The 21,645-nt window shown below is 36.6% G+C and overlaps 1 protein-coding gene across 1 annotated transcript in view; it reads right to left on the reverse strand.

The window, feature by feature from the left end:
- Positions 1-21,645, reverse strand: part of SNTG1 (syntrophin gamma 1) — a 584,956-nt gene that overhangs the window by 88,463 nt on the left and 474,848 nt on the right. The window contains exon 13 of the mRNA XM_040972717.1: positions 17,481-17,519. Coding sequence (XP_040828651.1) covers positions 17,481-17,519 — 39 coding nt within the window. The remainder of the gene's footprint in view (positions 1-17,480; positions 17,520-21,645) is intronic.

The raw sequence follows: 21,645 nt of genomic DNA on the forward strand, positions 1-21,645 counted from the left end.
GCAAAGGCATCTGTACGTTACTAATGGTTAAGCAGACACACCAGGAAATTTTCCATTCTGTCTCATTTCAGAAGGGAAGTGGAACGGTTGTCTTTCACCTGTGTCTAAATGTGGGAAACACATGGTTCCCACTGATCTTTTTTAGGGGTGTAATCTAACACTCATGTAGAACATTTCCTCGGTTCTCATCACATTACCTGTTGGCCTAGGTGTCACAACAAGCATACAAGATCAGCAAGCATCTGTCTGAACAGAGATTGTATGAATACTCTGAAGATCTGTAACTTTACAAGCTGTGGCAAATTATTGCAGAAATTTTTGTGCATATTTCAACAGAGTTGACTCTTCAGTAGAAGCCTGATCAGGAAAGTTTCTCCTTGCATGGGGGGCAAGTAGCGTGTTCTGCAAACTTACTCCAAAGGTGATGGAGAAAGAACAGATATCACTGTTTTAAAAATAACAAATAATAAACATAAAATGCTGAAATAAAAAATTGTCATAAAATTGTAGAGATTCAAGATTTTTTTTAATTCCTCTATAGAATAGGAAAGCAAAGATCTGATGGCTTCAAGTGGAAAATGTAGAATGGATTTCAGTTCCCCTAGAATATCCATGACTTATTCAAGTTAACTGCACTGTTGTTGGTTTGTGATCATGTCCTCCTCACAGCTCCATTCTTCAGATCTTGGAAACCCCTATTCTATTCTGCTTCAGTGACATCGATTCTTTTAAGTTCCACATATGAGTGATACATAATATTAGTCTCCATATGATCAGTAGTTACCAACTGGGATTGAGAAGTCTGACGAGGATGGTGTTAGAAGGGACTTTCTGGGCTACCTGCAATGCCTAATATTTTGATAAAGATTTGAATCATTCAAGGACATGGATTTGACAAAATTCGCTGAATGCACTACAAGGCTTGCATATTTTACTAAGCCATTTATTTCAAGAAAAAACATAAAGTAAGAAAACAAAGCCAGACACATATGGTCTTGGGTTATGCCTTACTTATTATCACTCTGAAAAAAAATAAAATAAAGGTCAGCATAAGATATGAAACTTAAAAACCAAAACAAAAAGCAAAATGTGTTTAATTCCAAAGGGAAGAAAAATTATGAAATTCACATACTTGAAGACAAAATGGACAAAGGAATATCAGAGTAAACAGCATTAAAACTTCAATTAGGATTGGACAGGAATGTGTGTGTGCAAGGGGGTGATACTGAGTAAGTTCCTGATTGGAACCCCTACTTCCTGGAGCAGGGTGTCTGGGTTTGAGGTTGGCTTTGCTTTCAACTCCAGTTTTTGCTAATACACAGCGGGAGAGGCATGTGAGTGCTGACTGAAGCATTTAGGGTCTTGTTATAAATGGGGCAGTTGGACTTAGTAACAGTCTCCTGACTTTGGTCCAGTCCCTCTCCAACTATAGGCCTGGAAGGATACGGACAGTGAACCAGCCAAGGGAGTATGTCTCTCACCCCATCTCCATTTTCTCTTTCCCTCCATTTCAACTGTAATAATAATACTATTTAGAGATTTAAAAATAGAGCTAGGCAGGATGACTATTGTGCCCTCAGCTGGAAGAAGAACAGTGTGTGAGAGAACTCACTGGTGCAAACCTTTGCATACTGTCATTAATGCATTCATGAGAGTGGAGTCCTCATGCCCTAAGGACTACCATTTGGACTCTAGCACAATTGTCGTGAGGATTAAGACGCCAGTGGATGGGATTTGGTGCAAACACTGAAACTGTAGCAAATATCAACCGGTCACTTGGAACTGGTATCTGAAGCAGAAGGGGCTGCTGTCTGTGGTACTGAACACTTTGCCTGAGTGATCTGGAGATTTCTCAGTTCCAGCACTGAAGTGAATTAACAGATATCCAGTTGTTACCTGCTCAGAACTCAGAATTGGTTGGTGGGTATGTGGGGGCAAATCTCTCTCACATTTGCTATCAGGATGTTGTGTTGAGCTGAGACTACAGACCAGGAGAAACATTTGATATATATTAATGTGCTAATCAAGGGTTCATGACAAAGTTCAATGGTCTCAAATATATAAAAGTGAATTGAAAAATTCTCCTCATGAGTATGTACAGAAAAAAATACTCATGAGAACATACAGAAATAGAGAATAATCTGCCAACCAAGGAAGTGAGTTGGAAAAAATAAACAGATATTTGATAAAAGAAATGATAGCAAATTGTTGATTTTTATGTACAAAACAAGTTAAATGTTGTATAGTAATGCAATATGGAAACTGAATGAAGAACTCTTTGTAATTGTTGAGCAAAAGAAATCACAAGCTGTGTAATGTTGCTGATTTTACCAACTGTAGTGGTCAGTTATCAAAGCATAGCACTCAAGGCTCAATAACAAAAAAATAAAGTTGCATGCAAATCAAAAGCATAAAATCACTTATTAAGGCAATAGGATTCTAGAACTCATATCAAGTGAAACAGGGAATAATGCTACAAAGAGATTACAGTAAGCATTCGCAACTAAAGATAACAAAAAAGAAATGTTAAATTATAAATTGCTGCATAACAATGAATGCAAATGTATCCATAATATTAAGTCATAAATATTTGTTCTTGGATTAATATAAATGAAGTAAATTGGACTATTAAAGTATATGCTAAATGGCTTATTAGAGATACTATGCTTTTAAATAAATAAATGTACATATATGAAAAGACAAGCGGTCCTCAACAAGATCTCACAAGGGATCTTATTGTTAACAGGTGATAAACATCCTATTTAAAATGCTCAACATAAAAAAAATTTCCCACCAAGAAAGTTTTTCCCAGTTGTGGGAAAACTACATTTTGAAACTCAGTGAGAGGGGCCATAGCATAGCCATTTATGCTGTCTCCTATAATCCCCATGCCTCAAACAGGGTCCTGCTAAAAGTTTCAGTTGCTCCACTTCCTATCTAGCTTCCTACCAATGCACCTAGGAAATCAATATAGGATAGCCCAACTATTTGGGCCTTTGCATCCACATGGGTGACCAGGAAGAAATTCCTTGCTTGGGACTGGCCCTGTCCCAACCTCAAGCATTGTGGTCAGTTGGGGGTAATGAACCAACAGAAGGTAGAATTCTCTCTCTTTCTGAAACTCTGCAGGTAATACAATGCAATAATATTTAATAAAATGGAAACTGAGAAATGCAGATATTCATAGTTAAATAGAAGCTGAGGTTATTGATTTTTATAGGATATGCCCTGTGAAAGTTTTACCTCTACAATGAAACTATGTTAAGCTACTGCTTAAATTCTATGAAAATGTATGTCTCTCAAATCATAAAACTATACACAACTAACAGCAAAGATTAAATGTTATTTTGAGGCCCAGCACAGTAGCTCAATGGCTAAAGTCCTCACCTTACATGTGCAGGGATCCTGTATGGGAGCTGGTTCTAATCCCAGCGGCCCTGCTTCCCATCCAGCTCCCTGCTAGTGGACTGGGAGAGCAGTTAAGGACAGGCCAAGGCTTTGGGACCCTGTACCCACCTGGGAGACCTGAAGGCAGCTCCAGGCTCCTGGCTTCAGATCAGCTTAGTGCTGGCTTTGAAAAAAAAAATAAGTAAATCTTAAAAAAAGTTAATTTGATTTGTAAAGTCAAACACATAAAAATAATTATAAATCCATGTTACTTACTTAATTCTTTTTTATTGGTAAGTCAGACATACAGAGAGGAAGAGAGGCAGAGAGGAAGATCTTCCATCCATTGATTCACTCTCCAAGTGGCCGCAAGAGCTAGAGCTAAGCTGACCCGAAGCCAGGAGCCCAGTGCCCCTTCTGGTTCTCCCAGGCACGTGCTGGTTCCCAAGGCTTTGTGCCATGTTTGACTGCTTTTCAAGGCTACAAGCAGAGAGCTGTATGGAAAGCAGGGCTGCTGGGATTAGAATCAGTGACATATGGGATCCTGGCACATGCAAGGTGAGGAGTTTAGCTGCTTGCTGGAACTGCTATCATCTCAAAGGCCCTTAATGTGAGCCAGGGCAGCAGAACAAACTATCAGAAACACAAGATGAAACAATGAAGAACAGGGACTCAAAGTATGAGATGCATTTGTTTTGCCATTGCTTGTCAATAGGGAGAGACAAGTTGACTTCCAGAATCTTAAAATGGCCTCATCTGAGAGCCAGAAAGAAAGCGGGGACCTCAGATCTGCAACCGTAGGAAATGCATTCCTTCAGCCACCCAAATAGTCAGAGGACAAACTCCTCTTTAGATCATCAAGAAAGGAGCACAACCCTGCTGACACTTTCATCGTAGCTCAGTAAGACTTATGCAAGATTTCTGACCTTCAGAAATAAAAGATGATAAATCTGCACTGTTCAAATTGCTACATGAGGTCAATTTGTGGTGACAGCAGTAGAAAACTAATACAACTAAATGTCTTTTCTTTTTTTTTTTTAAAGATTTATTTTTATTATTTTTTCATTGGAAAGGCAGATATACAGAGAGGAGAGACAGAGAGGAAGATCTTCCGTCCGATGATTCACTCCCCAAGTGAGCGCAACGGGCCGATACTATGCCGATCCGCAGCCAGGAGCCTCTTCCGGGTCTCCCACGCGGGTGCAGGTTCCCAAAGCTTTGGGCCGTCCTCTGCTGCTTTCCCAGGCCACAGGCAGGGAGCTGGAAGGGAAGCGGGGCTGCCGGGATTAGAACCGGCGCCCATATGGGATCCCGGGCGGCAAGGTGAGGACCTTTAACCACTTGCGCCACCGCGCCGGGCCCTAAATGTCTTTTCCATAAAGATGTCTGGAAGAGAGGCTGATGAAGAGTAGAAGCCGCCACTGAAAATGGTTAAGTGAGAAACCCAAGAAAGGCAAACATTGATGGGTATATTGGTATATTGGTCGATAAAGTCTAACTCTCTAATTCTTGTGGGCTACTTGCCTTAAATGTCCCACAGGTGAAGAAAAGCATTAACAATAATAATAATAATAATAACAAAGTTACCTATTGAATCTCATAAAGAATAGTGATATATACTCACATATCATGTAGCTATTGTAAATGGACACTAGCACACATGTCTTAACCCAATTTTTAATCAGAAGTCAAGGACTTTAAAATATTCATGTCAGGGCAGGTATAGAAGGTTAAGCTGTCTCCTGTTACGCCACCATGCCTTATAGTGACAGGTTTGAGTCCCGACTGCTCCACTGCTACTTCCGCTTCCTGCTCATGTATTTGGAAAAGCAGTAGAAGATGTCACACACGCATGGGGCTCTCCACCCACCTGGTTCTTGGCTTCAGCCTGATGCAACCCAAGTCATCGATAGCCATTTGGAGATTTTTATCAGCAGAGGGAAGATTCTCTCTGCTGCTCCATCTCTCACTCTTTCCATAACTGTCTTTCAGATAAATAAATCTTGTTAAAAACTCATATTTTTAAAAAAGTTTGCTATTGGAATGCATCTTAAGTTAAAATCCAGGGTACTCTGATGTTTAACAAAATAGAGATGATAGTGGTGGTGGGACAACCTCACACTGTGTGAGAGAGAATGAAGACAAACACATAATAAAAATGCTTAGTTTTTATACGTGATGAACTGTGGATACATCTGTGTGCAAAGAGCTAACAAAAAAAGTTAACAATAGGATAGATTAAACAGGGACAAAGCAAAAGCAATGCTTTTATACAGGGTATGCTTGGGAAGTGACATATGTCATTCTAATCATAAACCATCAGTTGAAAAGACCACATAAAGTCAAATGGTATAGATCAATTCTGAAATCATATGTAGTTTTAACATGTTTTTTATGAAATGTTTAATGATTCTGTTACATGTATATTTCAAAAGCATTTGTATCAAAAAGAAATTTAAGTCTATTTTCTTTTCTCACCTTAATATTTATTTTGCTTATCTGAAAGGTAGAGTTATACATAGAAAAAGAGACGTAGAGTGATCTTCCACCTGTGGTTCCCTCTGAAAATAAAGTGTCAAACACTGGCCAGACTGAAGCCAAGAACTTAGAATTCCATCCATGTGGCTGTAGGCACACCACCACTTGAGCCATTTTCCACTGCTTTCCCAAGTGCATTAGAAGGGAACCTGATCATAAGTACACAAGCCAAGGCAAACTTGAGCACACACAGGATGTCAGCATTGCAGGTGGCAGCTTAATTCCAATTGAAAAAAAAACTTGTTGAAGAATATTGACATATATAATTAATTCTTGTTAGTACACCGTGGACTGTATATCCTGTTAACCTTGAAGAAATAAACAACCAGATTTTGTACTCCCTGTAACAAGGCCATGGAAAGGAAAGCCAACTGGTTCCTCAGACTGATGATCTCTAGCTAACAAGTTATAATCTGAGCCATCAGTGTCAGTTATGCAGTTAGGGGAAACTGAATTCTGCCAACAACCTACTTAGCAAGAAAATTAGCACTTGCCCAGTCAGATGAGAATAGTCTGAACCTCATCTTGAGTGTAGCCCTGTTTACTGTTTTAAGCAGCTTATTCTCACACCTGTGAACACTAAACTAGACCCCTCATTAGATAAGATTTCTGGAAATAGACATCTTTATATATTTAGATTATTAAATGTTTTATATATATATGTACATATATATATAAAATCTAGCATCTCGTGAGGATTCTATGTGAATAGTATGTAGACATTTCATATTTCTAAATAATATGACAGTAATGAGTGCTAAAGGAATGAAGGATGGGTGAAAAGTATTATGAGTCTAAAAGTGTGTGTGTGTAAAGTACATGAGGTGTGTGAATAATAAAATATTTCAAATAAAAATAAATGTACTTATAATTAAAGCAAAACAATTCTTAGATAAAATGAACTGCACAGGAAAGGAATTATAAAAGGAAAATATACCAGTAGTAATATTCATGTACATTTATACTTATGTATATGTAGTAGGTATACATATGTATTTTGATAATACTTATGTTGCATCAGTATTATTATGATGATAAGATTCATTACATTTCTATGACCTTCCAGTTGCTTCTGATTTTTGCAGTTTTAGAACAGCAATCACAAAATGACAAAGAGTTCATTGTAACAGTGGCTTAGAAGACAAAGCTGTTTCCCGTGGTCACAGCATCCCACATGCACATGCACTGGAATTATGGCAGCTGCACATCTGCTCATCTCCCCGTCTATAGCCAAGGAAAGCAAGGCAGGATGGTCCAAGTGCTTGGACTCCTGAGTATGTGCAGGTGGCTCAGTTAAAGCTCCAGGTTCCCAGCTTGAGCTTAGCTCAATGCAGCCATGGCCATTGTGGTTGCTGAGAAGTGGATAAGGGACAGAAATGCTGTCCCATTCTGTCCCTATATTCATGTAAAGAAATTGATAGAATTTTAAAAGACATATTTTTAAGAAAAATCAGTGAAAATGAAGATAGAAATATAGAAAAGCTACAGATAGCAGGACTATTTGGTGACAAGACTGAAGTCAGTGATTGTTTCAAGGTCTTTTCAAAGAAAACATATTTTATAGGAAAAATCTAAAGCAAATGCAAAGTTCCTGGGTGGAAATTAATTTAATATGGTAAATGATTAGAAAGTTGACCACTGTGGCTCGAGTTGCAGAAGAGAAAGACAACTTAAGTGCTAATTTTAAATGACAGGCCCAATGCAAGGGCTCAAATGTTAATCCTCCCTTTGCAAGCACCAGGATCCCACATAGATGATGGTTTTTGTTCCTGTTCTTTCGTTTCCCATACAGCTACCTAATTATGGTCTTGGAGACCAGTGGATGATTGTCCAAAGCCGTAGGAACCTGTACCCACATAGGAGACCCAGAAGAATTTTCAGGCTCTTGTCTTCGGGTTGGCTCAGTTCTATCCACTGCAGTCACTTGGGTATTAAACCAGCAGATGGAAGATCTTTCTCTGTCTCTTGTTCTCTCTAAATCTGCCTTTCGCATAAACAAACAAACAAACCCAAGTAAATCTTTAAGAGAGAGTGAGAAAGAGAATGGAAGGAAGGAAGGAAGGAAGGAAGGAAGGAAGGAAGGAAGGAAGGAAGGAAAGAACAATTGGACTGGTTGCACAGCCGAGTCATGTAAAAGCTAAGAGATTGGATCTAATGCAAACCTGCCCCAATCTGAGTTAACTCTCTTACTTCTTCCTGAGACACAGTCCACAACAAGCGTGGTCATCTTGATATCTTTGTTATTGCCTTGATGGTATCTTGCCAATTGTTTCCAACTATGTGGAGAGAAGAGCTCAAAAGAGCCTTAAAATGTGGTTATTCTCATGTACTTCCTGGTTGACATGAGTTTGTGCTTGCAGTAAGTATCATCCCACAAGGGCTTCCTTATCTAGTAAGGAACAGTTCATTTCTGGAGTAGCAGCTGATCATGTTTACAGTTCAGGACCTAATTCACTGAGTGTCCTTCCAAGGCATACTTAGCAATTTCTCTTTTCAGATATTATGATCTCTTCTCTTAGCTCAGACACACCTGCAGCTTTTCACTACTAGCGTCTCTTTCTCAGAAGTCTGACTCTGCTTTCCCCCAGGCACCCCTGTGAGTGTCCTTGGTTTAGGATTTACAACTTGGGCTGGTTTATCTTCCACATCATCAAGGACAGTGTATGGCCCCCACCTATTTTTCAAACACAGTTTGAAGGGCTTCAGAGCAAGTACTAACATTATTTGATGGAAAGGAAATCCTACTTTATAACTGACTTAAAAAACCCTTTTTCAGTTTTTTTTTTTGCCTGGGAGCCCATCCGACAAATTCCAACTTTGCCAGTTCTATTCTCCCATGAGCCAATTCCTTCAATTTCCTCTCATCCTCTCATGGAGATAGTAATAACAGAGAGTAATGAAATGGATATATAAATATATGATAGATAATAGAGAAATAATGTGTTCCTTTTTTCTGTTTCTCTAGGAAACCCTGATTGATTTGTTGCCCCCTCTCTATTCTCAAATCTGGATGTTGTGATTTCTTTTCATAGCTGCAAAATCTGTAATACTCTATTAATATCTTCTTAATCTGTCCTGTGTTTATTTAAGACTTCATATACAGTTAAAAGTATAGTAAATTCTCTCTATTCATATAATTGAGATTTTTTTCTCTTGATGGGACTCTTAGTGATGCTTTCTTGTCATGGCTTTGGATATTATTCCAGGAGTGATAGTAAGGTATTATGTAGTTCCTGTGAGGCAGTAATTTCTCACATTCCAATTGGTAATAAGTACTTTAATAATAATAAAATTAATAATAATAAAAATAAATCCAATTGTTGATACAATTGGTTATGCTTTTCCCTTCTCCTTCCCCGTACCGCCCTTTTAAAGTCTTTATTCAAAGGATAGCATGTGACACATTTGCCCTAGCAATCAAGATTTTCATGTCCCACATCAGATTCAGTTTGTGGCTTTGGTTACTGGTTTCAACTTCCTGTGGACCTGAGATGTTGTGATGGTGACTCAAATAAACGGGTTTCTATCACCTACGTGGGAGTGGTGGGTTATGTTCCTGACTCCCAACTTCAGCATCTCAGCCACAGGCACAACCACTGAGGAGAATGAAGCTGCCGTATTTCCTGAGGCTATGTCAAAAATACATAGATAATGTGTATATTACAAGCAAATGCAATGAAAATTACTAATGCGTAATATTCTCAAAACATTTTTTAAAATTTGAGAAAATGAACCATTTTTGTTTCCAATTTTCCCTGAACTTTTCGAAGCCCTCTTGTACATGTGCCTTGATTTGCATAACACATTCATGGTTAGCTCATGCAGCAAAGAAAGGACTTTTTTGGAGTACAAAAAAAAAAAAGCTATGAAAAATTCACAGTTTAGATGTTGAACTTTTTCAGACATTTGGAGAGTAACCACAAGATAGAAGAGGGCTAAGTGTCTGTATTTCTGTCCCTTTTCTCTCTTCCTTTCAAACATAAATATACATATTTTTCAAAATATTTGACAATTATTGTTATTAAAGGAAATACATATTAATTACTTCCATTGTAGTTATTTTCCTAATCTGCCAGTTCAAACTGCAAATAAAATTCACTCATGCCCCAGTAGGTAGGATTATGTAATTAAAATGCAAATTCACATATCATTTAGTTTCACTGAATAGTTAAAAATAACTATAAATGTTATGAAAACATTCTACCATACATAAATTTGTCAGAATATACTTTGAAGCTTGACAAATTAATTAGTCTGAGTAACACCAGAACAACAAAGTGTGGATCACCATACCCTTTCCAAATTTCCTTTCATTGGATTCTTACACTTGAAATTTTACAAATGTGATCATTACCTCTCTGAAAATATTAAGCAAGGCCCATTCTAATTTATATGCCTAAAGGACATGTTGATTAATCTAGTAAACTTGTCTATTTATTCTTTTTTTCTAAATTAGTCTGACATTATATTTTCTATTGCTCCAACCTTCTCATGAGTTGAATTCTAAGTCTAATTTACAATCTTCATTTTTTAACCACAACCACTAAGTCTCCCAGCCTGGCTTCATCCAGATAAATATTATTCTTATACTTTGTACTCCAGACTTTAAAATTGTGTCTGGAATTGGTATAAATGATAGATGAGAAATCTTTGCTGTGTACTCAAGTTAATATTGGGAATCAGTCATATTTACATAGAGACATACTTTTGGTAGAATATGTTCAGGATTATAAAAAGAACAAAAAGTATAGCCATGATTTATTCCAAATTTTCCAACTTGTAGCTGGATGTATAAATTTCCAATTTTACATTAAATTTGTTATCTAAGTACTTGCTTAGGCAGCATATACAGTAAAATTTCACATTTCAACCTGAAGGTGGAGCATTCTTTTCTAATATACTGTATAACATATTACAAAATCAATTGAACTTGACAACTGAAATAAAAATAAATTTTTTCTCCAATACGTGAAATTTAATGTAATATAAAACAAACCTTAGGGAGCGTAAATAAAATATTTAATGGTACTGTATTAAAGAAAGCATAGCTAAAATTGGTGAAATATTCAAACATGTTATTAATCTCAATATATCTTTAAACTGAATCTATAACGAAGAATGTGTGAAATATTCTGCATATCGAATTATTTTAAGAAATAATTCAAGTTTTATCATGGAACAGTATGCCTCTTGAAAACACTTGTAAGGCATAAAAATTAGCATGATGTTGCTGAAGAATAATATTAGGCTAGTATGGCTTCTGTAAAGTTACAACAATGAGCATTCTGCTTTTGTTCATGCATCTGAATTCCAGAGACAAGAACATGTATTCCACATCACTATTTCAGGAAAATACATTTAGTACATGGGAAATAGAGTAAATACTATAGTTATTTAGATTTTCCCTCTGTAAGCTATGAGAACAAATCGATCGTAATCCAACAGTGAAAAGGATATTTTTTTAAATCAATTTTCAAAGTACACCATCTCACCTCCCCCAGTTAAGCATAATGTTACTACATCACCCTGTTTTGTGTCTGGGTTGTGGACACTCAGTGTTTTATAAATAAGTCCCTTTTCTTGTTCTCTCTCTTTTCTTTCTCTCTCTCTCTCTCTCTCTCCCTCTCTCTCTCTCTCTCTCTCATTGCAGTTTTACGAAAACAATTAGGAAAACACAGGAGGAAGTGAGAGTGATTTATTCTAGGCATAGAGTTAGTGAGCAAAGAAAGTTTCCTTGCAGTCTCTGTCCCTAAGCCTTGAACTGCTAAAAAAAACAAACAAAAAATCCACCATTCAGCAGCCCACTTTCCATGATAGGCCTGAGCTTCATTCATCTTAAAGATGTCATGATGAGCACCTATATGATAATTTCCACTTGCAGACAACATGGAACCTTAGCAGAGATCATCGCCCACACTGAACCCTCTCGCAAACTCCATGCTGCCTGCATGTTCAGTTGTGGTACACATTATCGTTAACAGATCAGAGTAGTCAGTGGCAGAGCATTCCGTGACTGTTTTTGTCAACTGAGATAAAATGCCTTTTTGGAAGAACTGGGACAGGCAGTTAACTGTGGCCTTACTAGTTTGATCCTGAAGACAAAGCAAAATCAAGCAATGACAACCAAGGGTGGCAGTCCTCCAGTCAAAGTAAGTGGCAGGTCAGTCAATATTATGATGATGGTGCATTCTGGAGAATATGCATTGGCTTTTACTTGTTGGTTCCATGAAGGACCATAGGATAGCATCTGCTCAATGCGAGAATGTTCTGAGAAAGTCAGCCAAAGCTTTAGCAATTTGCTAATCCATTATTCAATCAGTCAGTCAGGACAGCTTCATCAGAGAATTTTTCACTGACATAAAACTGTTTCTGTATAATCCTCCCACTGGTTAAGGATAGATAATCTGGGCAGAGTTTTAAAGTGAAATTAATATATATATAATTCCAAACCCTGATTTGACTACTCCAGACCTCTTACTGTTTTCTAGTAATTAAACATCCTAAAAGTCCTCAATTTTCTTCACTTAAGAGTGTAGAAAAGCTGATATTAACATGGTTTCTGCCTCAGGAGCAGTTCTTTGGAAACAAACTCAATGCCTAATATTACAGCTTACAACATTGTGTTAAACGTGATGAAGATCATGAGAAAAAAAAAAGGTTGTATACACACATTATTTTTGTCTTTTGGTTTCATTTTTATGTCAATAAAGCCTTATTCATAGTTACAGAATGATGGCAGGCATTTGGAGCAGTGAGGATGTCATTCGGCACGCCTCATCTCAATGTCTGATTACTTGTATTTGAGCCTGCTTTTATTTTTGATCCATTTATCTGTGAGTGCAGTACTCTGGAAGGCATCAGGCAATGGCTCTGGTGATTTGATCCCGCCGCTCATGCGGGAGAAGATATTGAGTTCACGATTTCTGATTTCAGACTGGACAACCCTAAGTGACAGCAGGGGCTAGTAAAGAACCTTTGCTCTCTTTGTTGCTCCTTCTGTTTATATACGCCTTTGGTATAAGTAAAGAAATATTTATGACAGCTTTTTCTGTGTAACTGAATACTTGGAATGAAACCAATGTGCAGTAGCTGATGAACTAACACATTTATGATGTCAAGTACCACAATGAAGTGTTATGCAGTCACATGGACAAAACATAAGGTGATTATGTGTATGCAAGTATGCTCAAAAAATGTGTACAAACCGATTCACTGGCAATTCCAGACCAGCTGTGGAGATAGAAAGCAGATTCTGCAACTCCATTGGTTTATAGGGTATTCCTCTCAGGTTAGATTTTCTATGACCGATTTGGAATATTCAAAGAGGTGAGTATCCCTTAAGGCTTGGTGAGATGTCTGAAAGCGGGTATTGGGGATCTTTTTATGAGCAAGTGTGTCAAGTACATTGGCTGCTTTTGCTAATCAGGAAGTTTGGAATTTGACATTACCTTTCTCAATCTTTTAACTTAGCTCTAACTGCATTAATATTCCGACCATTAATATTCCAACTTTTTATACCTGAGTTTTTAACAGAAGATTAAATATGATTATATATAGTTCATCTGTTTCTATAATCCATTTGTGTTCTCTATATCTGTCTATGTATTTGTGATGTATCATCTATGAAGCTATCTTACTTCTAACTTCTACTTATCTATGGATGTATAATTAAACCATAATCAGATTACTGACTTTATTTACCAAGCATAGAGTCCAGCATCTTATTGTTCAGATAAATGCAATGGTTTCTTGGGGAGACTATCACTGGTCTGAAGGCAGAGCTGGCAGAATATCACCCCGATCAATTAAAAGCCCCAACATAACCTCAATAACAATTTACAACATTATGGAATTATTTGACATGGTATTGAATAACCAATATGTTAAAAAATGCAAGTTCTTAACCATATCCTGTGACTACTTCATTGACATTTCAGTTTTAGTTTATACAACCGTGGATCTGAGGAGAGGGGTAGTTAGTGCAGAACTGAGTTGCTATTTCTCGGGTCCTATATTAACAGTGTGTGTGATAGGTCCTAGATCAGGCTAAAATACCAAAAAGTTCACTCTTTGTACAAACATTCAGCTGCTACTGTTAAAACACTTGACTTGAATATGAAGATTATTGGACTCATTGCAATTTAGTCCAGTACATGGAAACAGTCATACTTCAATGCTAAATAGGGATAAGAAACGGGACTACCTATGCCTTTAACTTCCAGTTTCCTAAAGGATTTAATTACATAGAGATTGTAACCTTACATTCTAAAGCATTGTTATTATGCAATGAAGGGGAGTTTTTCTTATTAGGCATAGATATAAATTCTGCATTTTCAACCAGTGTTACTTCCAAAAAATTTCCATTCTCATTTTGAAGAGCAGCAAAGAGAAGAAAAATCGGTTACCTTGTGCTTACAACTACTTAAAACACTATGAGGACATTATTATTGTAATTTTGGAATTATGAGATGCTGACATTTAAAATAAACTTTCAGAATATTTAACACTATTATAGTAAAGAAAATTAATGCAAAAATTGTATGTTTTATATAATAATAATCTATATTAATACAGATATAATCTGTAATCTAATATAATCTATACTTTTATGTGTGTGTCTGAGTGTGTATGTGTATATCTATCTATCTATATCTAGATCTATATCTATGTATAAAAACTGTAAGATATTTATGTAATATAAAGGGTTAGGCATCAAATTTTTATTTAAAGTTTTATTTATTTTTATTGGAAAGCCAAATTTACAGAGAAAAGCAAGCAGAGACAGAGAACATCTGTCTGCTGGTTCCTCCTCAAGTGGCTGCAACAGCTGGTGCTGAGCTGATCCAAAGCCAGGAGCCAGGAGATTCTTCCAGGTTTCCCACGTGGGTGCAGGATCCCCAGGCTTTGGGCTGTCTTTGATTGCTTTCCCAGTCCACAAGCAGGGAGCTGGATGGGAAGCTGAGCAGCGAGAACACAACCTGGCACCCATATGAGATCCATGCATGTGTAAAGTGAGGATATAGTCACTAGGCTATTGTGCCAGGCCCTCAAATTTTTTCTTAATTTCCTTTATTCTACATGTAATTGTCCTTCACTTTTTCCATTGCTGTTATTCCAGATGTAGATAAAACAGAGGTGGCAGTGATGAGCATTTGCTGTAGTGAGCAAGATGTGTACATCCCAGACTGAAGTGCCTGATTTGCTTCTGTGAAAGCTTCCTCCTAACACACCCCTGGGAGGCAGCAGGAGACGGCTCAGATGCATGGATCTTTGGCTTCCTTGTGAGTGATGAAGAGTTCGGGGTTCCAGGGTTTGCACTGACCCAAACCTTCTTGCTGTAGACACCTGAGGACTCAATTTGCTGATGGGAGATCTCTCTCCACATCTCTCTGTTTTTGTCTCTATTTCTCTCTCTGACTAATAACAAACCAAAAACAAAAACAGGCAGAAAGGAATACCACTGTACCACTAGTCAGTGAACTGACCCTGCAGAGTTAACACACATTAAATGAGGACCAGACTAGAAGAATATTTGAGCCAACAAGCCCCTGAGGATAACCAAGGGACTTCAACCTTGCTTGATTTGCAAACAGGAAAAATTAACCTAAGCAGTGTTTTTTAAAATGACCTACATTAAAAAAAAGCAAAATTTACTCAAGCAATCAAAATAGCCAATAAACTTGTAATCGCATAACTAGGAGTTTTTCAGTGAAATTAAACTTAATAAGGCATTTGTATGAGGCTATTTCTAAAATTCATTAGAAAGCGTGTATTATGAGAAATCACATGAATTTCAGAAGTTTCATGTTCCAAAACAAAGCTTTCCTTCAATTTCAGCACTCCACAAACTTTTTCAAGTGTCTTTATATAATTGTAATGAATTGAATATTTTTTAATTTGCTTTCTCATTTTTCTCATAAATGCTAGCCTCTATCACTGTCATAAGACCACCAAACTTCAGATTTGGTGTTTCCCAATTCATGAATTGCTTCTTACTCAAATAAGCACTGTCACATTTTATTGTGCAGTGGAATATTATAAAAACACAGGAAGTTTTTGATGTACTTGTCATGGGAAGGAAGGAATAATTGAGCGGTTAACAAGGCACCAAGACACTCTTAGTAAATCAAATTAAATCGCTGATCAATATTTCATGTGTCAAGGTTATAAAGGGCAAGGGCGGGTGATGATCTTAGAGTCTTAGAGTCATTCTTACATCAGAGAAATATTCATCATTTATATTTGTGGCAACAATCCTCAAAACCAGTTGATTTCCATTTTGGGGGGCGGATATCTGACTGTAAAACAGCTCTCACTACTGATGAGCAATGCAGTCTGTCCCATAGATGATGCTTCTTCGTGTTTAACCTCCCACTAATTGATTCCCCCCTACTAAAGCACTGCAAAGTACATACATTCTACGTATCAAGGTGTCCCTTTGCAATGCCTGTGTCAGAATCACCTGGGACAGGATAGGAGCTATAGAGGAAGCTATACAGGAAGCTCTTCAGGTGCCAGCACTGGCTCTGGGCTGCAGCTCTGCTTTTTCTACTGTACATGTGGTAACAAAGATGCTGCACTACCATGAGCCTCAGTAGCTCTAACCTCTGCGTCTATTCAAATTATCAACTTGGTTCACAGGTAAGGGCTCTAGGGAGAACCCAGGTAAGGCTCAGGACGGAAGAGATTTGATTCAGAGCTGCCTAGACACAGATAATTGACTTCCATGCCTAGTGATTCTGATGGGAGTTTCAGTTACACAAAGCTGTATGGGCTAGCCTGGAGAAACAACGTTATAATGACATAATCTTCATAAAACATATATTCTTTTCCTTTCCAAAGAAAATGCAGTATCATTCATGATAATAACACAATGTACTGATAATTTACACATGTTTATCGTTTATCAATTAATCCTCAAAAATAAACCCAACAAGTGGTTGACCGAGAAAAGTGAACAGGATTTAAAAGTGTTTCTCTTTTTTATTATTTTTTTTTTACCTTGGAGCTTGATTTGTGATTTATATATAATTTACAAATGATCATTTTGAGCACATAGATTTAGACCAATGGTTGTAAATCAGAGGTAATGTCAAGAGTAAGAAAGTTTATCATCTTTCTTGATTAATTAAATAACATTTTCATCATTCTGTGTATTAATTGAATTTCTTTCAAAACATCATTAACAGATTCTGCCTTTCTTTCAAACTTTGAGCTAAATTAAAATTAATTCTCCCCCAAATTCAGATACACTGAAACACTTTAGTGTGAACAGAACTCCAGGTTATTCAATGCTGCATGCAAATATCATTATTTTATCAAAATATTAATTTTAATTTATTTTGATACATATATTTAAAATGTACTTGTATTATGATTAGAAAAAGCAATTATGCTACATCATTTGAAAAAAAAATCTTTAAATTTATGTTTCCACACAGTTGGCAAATAACTGGTGATATTTATGTTTGCATACACATCAAATCAAGACTAGCTTTTAATAAGAGATAATATTAAAGAAATAATTGACTTGACTTCCCAAGTCTCAGTCTTACCTGCTGGTTCACAGGAAAGTTTCGGTTAATTTTTTTAATCTGCAATTACACATAAATTACAGAAGTCAGAAATAAAAACAAGAGTTACCGCAGCACAAACTTCAAAAATGTATGAGGATATGTGATCAGTGAGTTTAAAAAATTAACATTCTATTTTACACATAGAAATTGCAGAGCAGGTAAAATTTTTTCTTAAGCTGGCTATGAAAACTCTACTAAATTTCACCTGTAGATATTAATTTTTTTCCCATTTAATAACTTCTTCATTAGAGAAATATCTAATTCTGTGTTCCTCTACAGGTATTAAATGATTACTTGCTAAAAATAAAAGAATTGCTATCTGTAGTTCATTTTTTAATACTTTTGAGTCATATTGTATCCACTTCATTTGAACAAGCAAGACACAGAAGGAATTGAATATGCAGACACTAGAGGACAACATATGTATGTTGAAATATTTTCAGTCAGAATTCCAAACAAAGTATAACATTTACTTTAAGGCAACTTAATGAGGAAAGCCTTTTGAGAATTTAAAATAAATATTCAGTGGAAGTATTCCCTCTGCAGTTGCTATGAAAACAAATTATAAAAGCCAGCAGGAAAGGAAGAGTAGCTTAGACAAGTAATTCCCTTTTTTTACATATATTTTTTATTACATTTAATTTTATAACAACATTTCATAGGCTCTGATGTTCCCCCTTTCCCTCCCCTTCCCCTCCCCCCATGGTGGATTGCTCCACCTTATTGCAGTATTACAGTTCAAATCTAGTTTTGTTTCTTTCAATGCAAGTGCAGTGCTAGAGGCTAGTATTTATGAGAAAAATGAGAAAGCGAATTAAAAAAAAATATTCAATTCATTACAATTATATAAAGACACTTGAAAAAGTTTCCAAATCATAGACCCTTTAACAAGCCTGACAATACCCATGCTTAGTATGTTCCTTGTTCGATAGGATTTATTTGGAAAGTTTTAGATGCACCCAGCAAAGAAATTAATCCCTTGGCACCAGGAACATATTTAACCTGAACTGTTTCCATCCATTAGTAAAAGATGTACAATGGATGCCCTTTCTTCAGCATAAGAGAGTGGCTGTGCATCTCCAGGAATGGTTGTGCAAAAGATACTTAAAAACACACTCATGTGCATTATGAAGCAATATATTTAAATCCAAGTCAATGTGACTTAACAATGAAATTTAATATATAGGTAATTTCAATTCCTATTGAATGTAAAAAGTTTTCTGTAAATTAGGTTAAAAATGCGGTAATTTGAAATTTGATTTGTATCCCTGGCTCCACTCCTAATTCCAGATTTCTGCTAATATGAACACTGGAAAGCAGCAGTGATGGACCCAATAATTGAAATCTTATCCTTTTATGGCAATCCAGAATTGAGTTACAGCTCCCACGTTCAACTCCGTCCAGCCCTATATCCAGCCCAGACTGGTAAGAGCATTTATGTAACATGAGGCAGCAGATAGCAGTCTTCCCTCTCTCCCTCTCTATTTCTCTCTCTTATTCACTTTCTCTTTCCCTCTTTCTTAAAAGTTTACCACATTAAACACATAGAATATCAATAGCTGGAAGTGTTTCAGCAGGAGTAAGAACATCCGAAGTTTTTATGTTCATCAAAAGTTCTCTACTGATGAGAGACAGAAAATGTAGAATTCCTGAGCGAGAAAAAGCTTCATAGAGGTGAACTCAAGATGCTGCTGGGTTTGCACACAGCAGTAACAAACGCCTGCTGGACAGAGAGGCATTCAGGCCATATGAACAAAACTTCACAGAAAACTAACAAGAGCTACAGACGTAGCGGTACAAGGTCTCTGGAGGGAATAAGGGAAACAAACAAACAAAGACCCATGAGAATTTGTGTGCTTACCCCAAGTGGCTGAATTACATGTAGAACTTTCTGAAATACTAAGAATCACCATATCTGCTGTATTAGTGGAAGCGGAAGGTTAAACTCAGTGAAATCTTAATTGATTTATACATAAATTAAAGAAATTCTGTTTTTTTTTAATATAACTTTTGCGGAAGGCATTTCCTTGGGCCTCTCTTTTCTGAATTGTGAATGTGACGTCTCTCTCTAGGTAAGAAGGACATTTCTGCAGCTGCTTACCTGCTGTATTATTAATATAAATATTGTAAGTGGAAGTTCCTGCCTGCATAATTTAAGACTATCTTCATAAAACATGAAGTATTAAAATAATATCCTAATTTTTTTCCTTCTTTTCTATGTGCCTATATGCTTCTTACATTGTTTTTAAAGTGCAAATCAGAAATGGACATTTTTCAGTAAACTAATGAATCATATTACTTCACAAAGAAAAGAAAAGAAAATCATCCCTTAATAGAATATTCTCCACCTCTGCTTCAAATCACTGCCCTGCCAGTCTGTCTACAGAGAAAGACTGGATGGTTACCCTCTCCAATATCCCTGCCAGCACTCCTCCCTCCTCTATGGCCTTCATCTTCCCTCTTTCTCTCTCTCTCTCTTTTAATGTTGAACTGATGGGCATAGCGATAGTCCTTACTTCATCCAAACATTGGCACAGCCAGAAGATATCTGCACCCAAAGCTGTGCTCCTGGACCATGTGGCGGTATCAAGAGTCTCTCCTTCCCTGGAAATGTTCCTGAAAGCTCAGAGAGAATCTTACACTGACTTCCCATCCCTATTCCCCGCGGCTCTGGCTGTTCTTTGCTGGTTGTTCTTGCTGCCTGTATTCAGTGACTGCACAGTCTTTAGGGATTGAGACTGCATTTTTATTTGCTCGGTCTTTCCTTGTTCTGGCTGTGTGCCTGCCCATTTAGCACATGTTGTCAATCACAGTTTGCTGCCTGGTGAGGAATAAAGAGTTGAGCAGCCGGCTTCTAATCAGTCATCTGGTTGAGTCTGAGATCTAAAACCAAAGAATTATTTCCACCCTTCCTGCTCCTTAAAGCTATTGATGCTATGAACTTAGTTTATCACCAGAGCCCGAGGCTTCTGTATCAGAAGTAAAAATAAAAATAACAATTGGCTCAGCTCTTCGTCTAACAAGATTCTAACCTCTTTCTTTCACATCAGTCTCAACATCTTGTAATATATCAAAGGGATTCCTACTTTTTCATTTTCCACTTTTTATTTACATGAAATTCATGTAAATAAATCATGCAACAATAATGGAAATCAGTAACTGAATATTTTTGACAGATGAATGAAGGCAGAGTTTATATCTAACATATGCTAATTACTTTAAAACTGTGTGTAATTTTACCTTCTTCTCGAATGATTTAATTTTACATTCCATCTCAGTATTATAGGGTTACTTCACAAAAATGATGGAAAAACAAAATCAAAATAAATGACTAATTTGGTTTAAAAGTTTGAATAAAAAGATTAAACAAAATTCTCAAATATATCTTGTACATAAATTTTTAAAGAAGTAAAACTAAATTTTTTTTTCAAACCATTGAAGAGGGAACATTTGCTAACTCCTTCTTTAAGAATGCTAAGACTAATATCAAAGCCACAACATAGATGCTACTGAAAAGGAAAATCATTCATTAGTATTCACTGGGAACAAAATAAAATAATACTCCATAAAATACTGAGGCCTGGATTCAGTCATTTAACACACGGATATTTTGCTGTATGAAATGTTTTCCCAACACATGAAAAAAATAGTGTAATGCATCCAATTACCAGAAAGATCAAAAACACACACATAATCATCATAACTGTTGCAATAAAATGCATTTGGAAGTTTACCAATTTTTATGATACAAGCTGTCAATAAACTATGATGAGAAAGAAAAGCGCTTGTGCTAAAAGCCATCTATGAAATACCCACAATCAACATCATAAACTCAAAAGCTGAAAGCTTAAAGTTTTTCTTTAAAATCTGAAAAAAGAATGCCAGGAACTTCCCCCCCAAATTATCATTTCTATACGCTAACAATCAGAAAATGAAAAGAAAATAACTCCAAGGCATAAAATGCTTGGGAACTAACAGCAAAGTACATGAAAATCCTAAACAGCACAATATACAAAAACCATTAATGCAAGATTAATACAAGATCAATAGGTAAACATGTGTATATCTGTATTTATCTAGAGGAACTGTATAATGGAGTCAAGTCCACTGTGTAGTGAAGCCGCATTTCAGTATGAATCTCTAC

This window comes from Ochotona curzoniae, unplaced genomic scaffold (genome assembly GCF_017591425.1).
Source record: "Ochotona curzoniae isolate NIBS_2020 unplaced genomic scaffold, NIBS_Ocur_1.0 contig_2318, whole genome shotgun sequence".
In the NCBI taxonomy this organism is placed as follows: Eukaryota; Metazoa; Chordata; class Mammalia; order Lagomorpha; family Ochotonidae; genus Ochotona; species Ochotona curzoniae.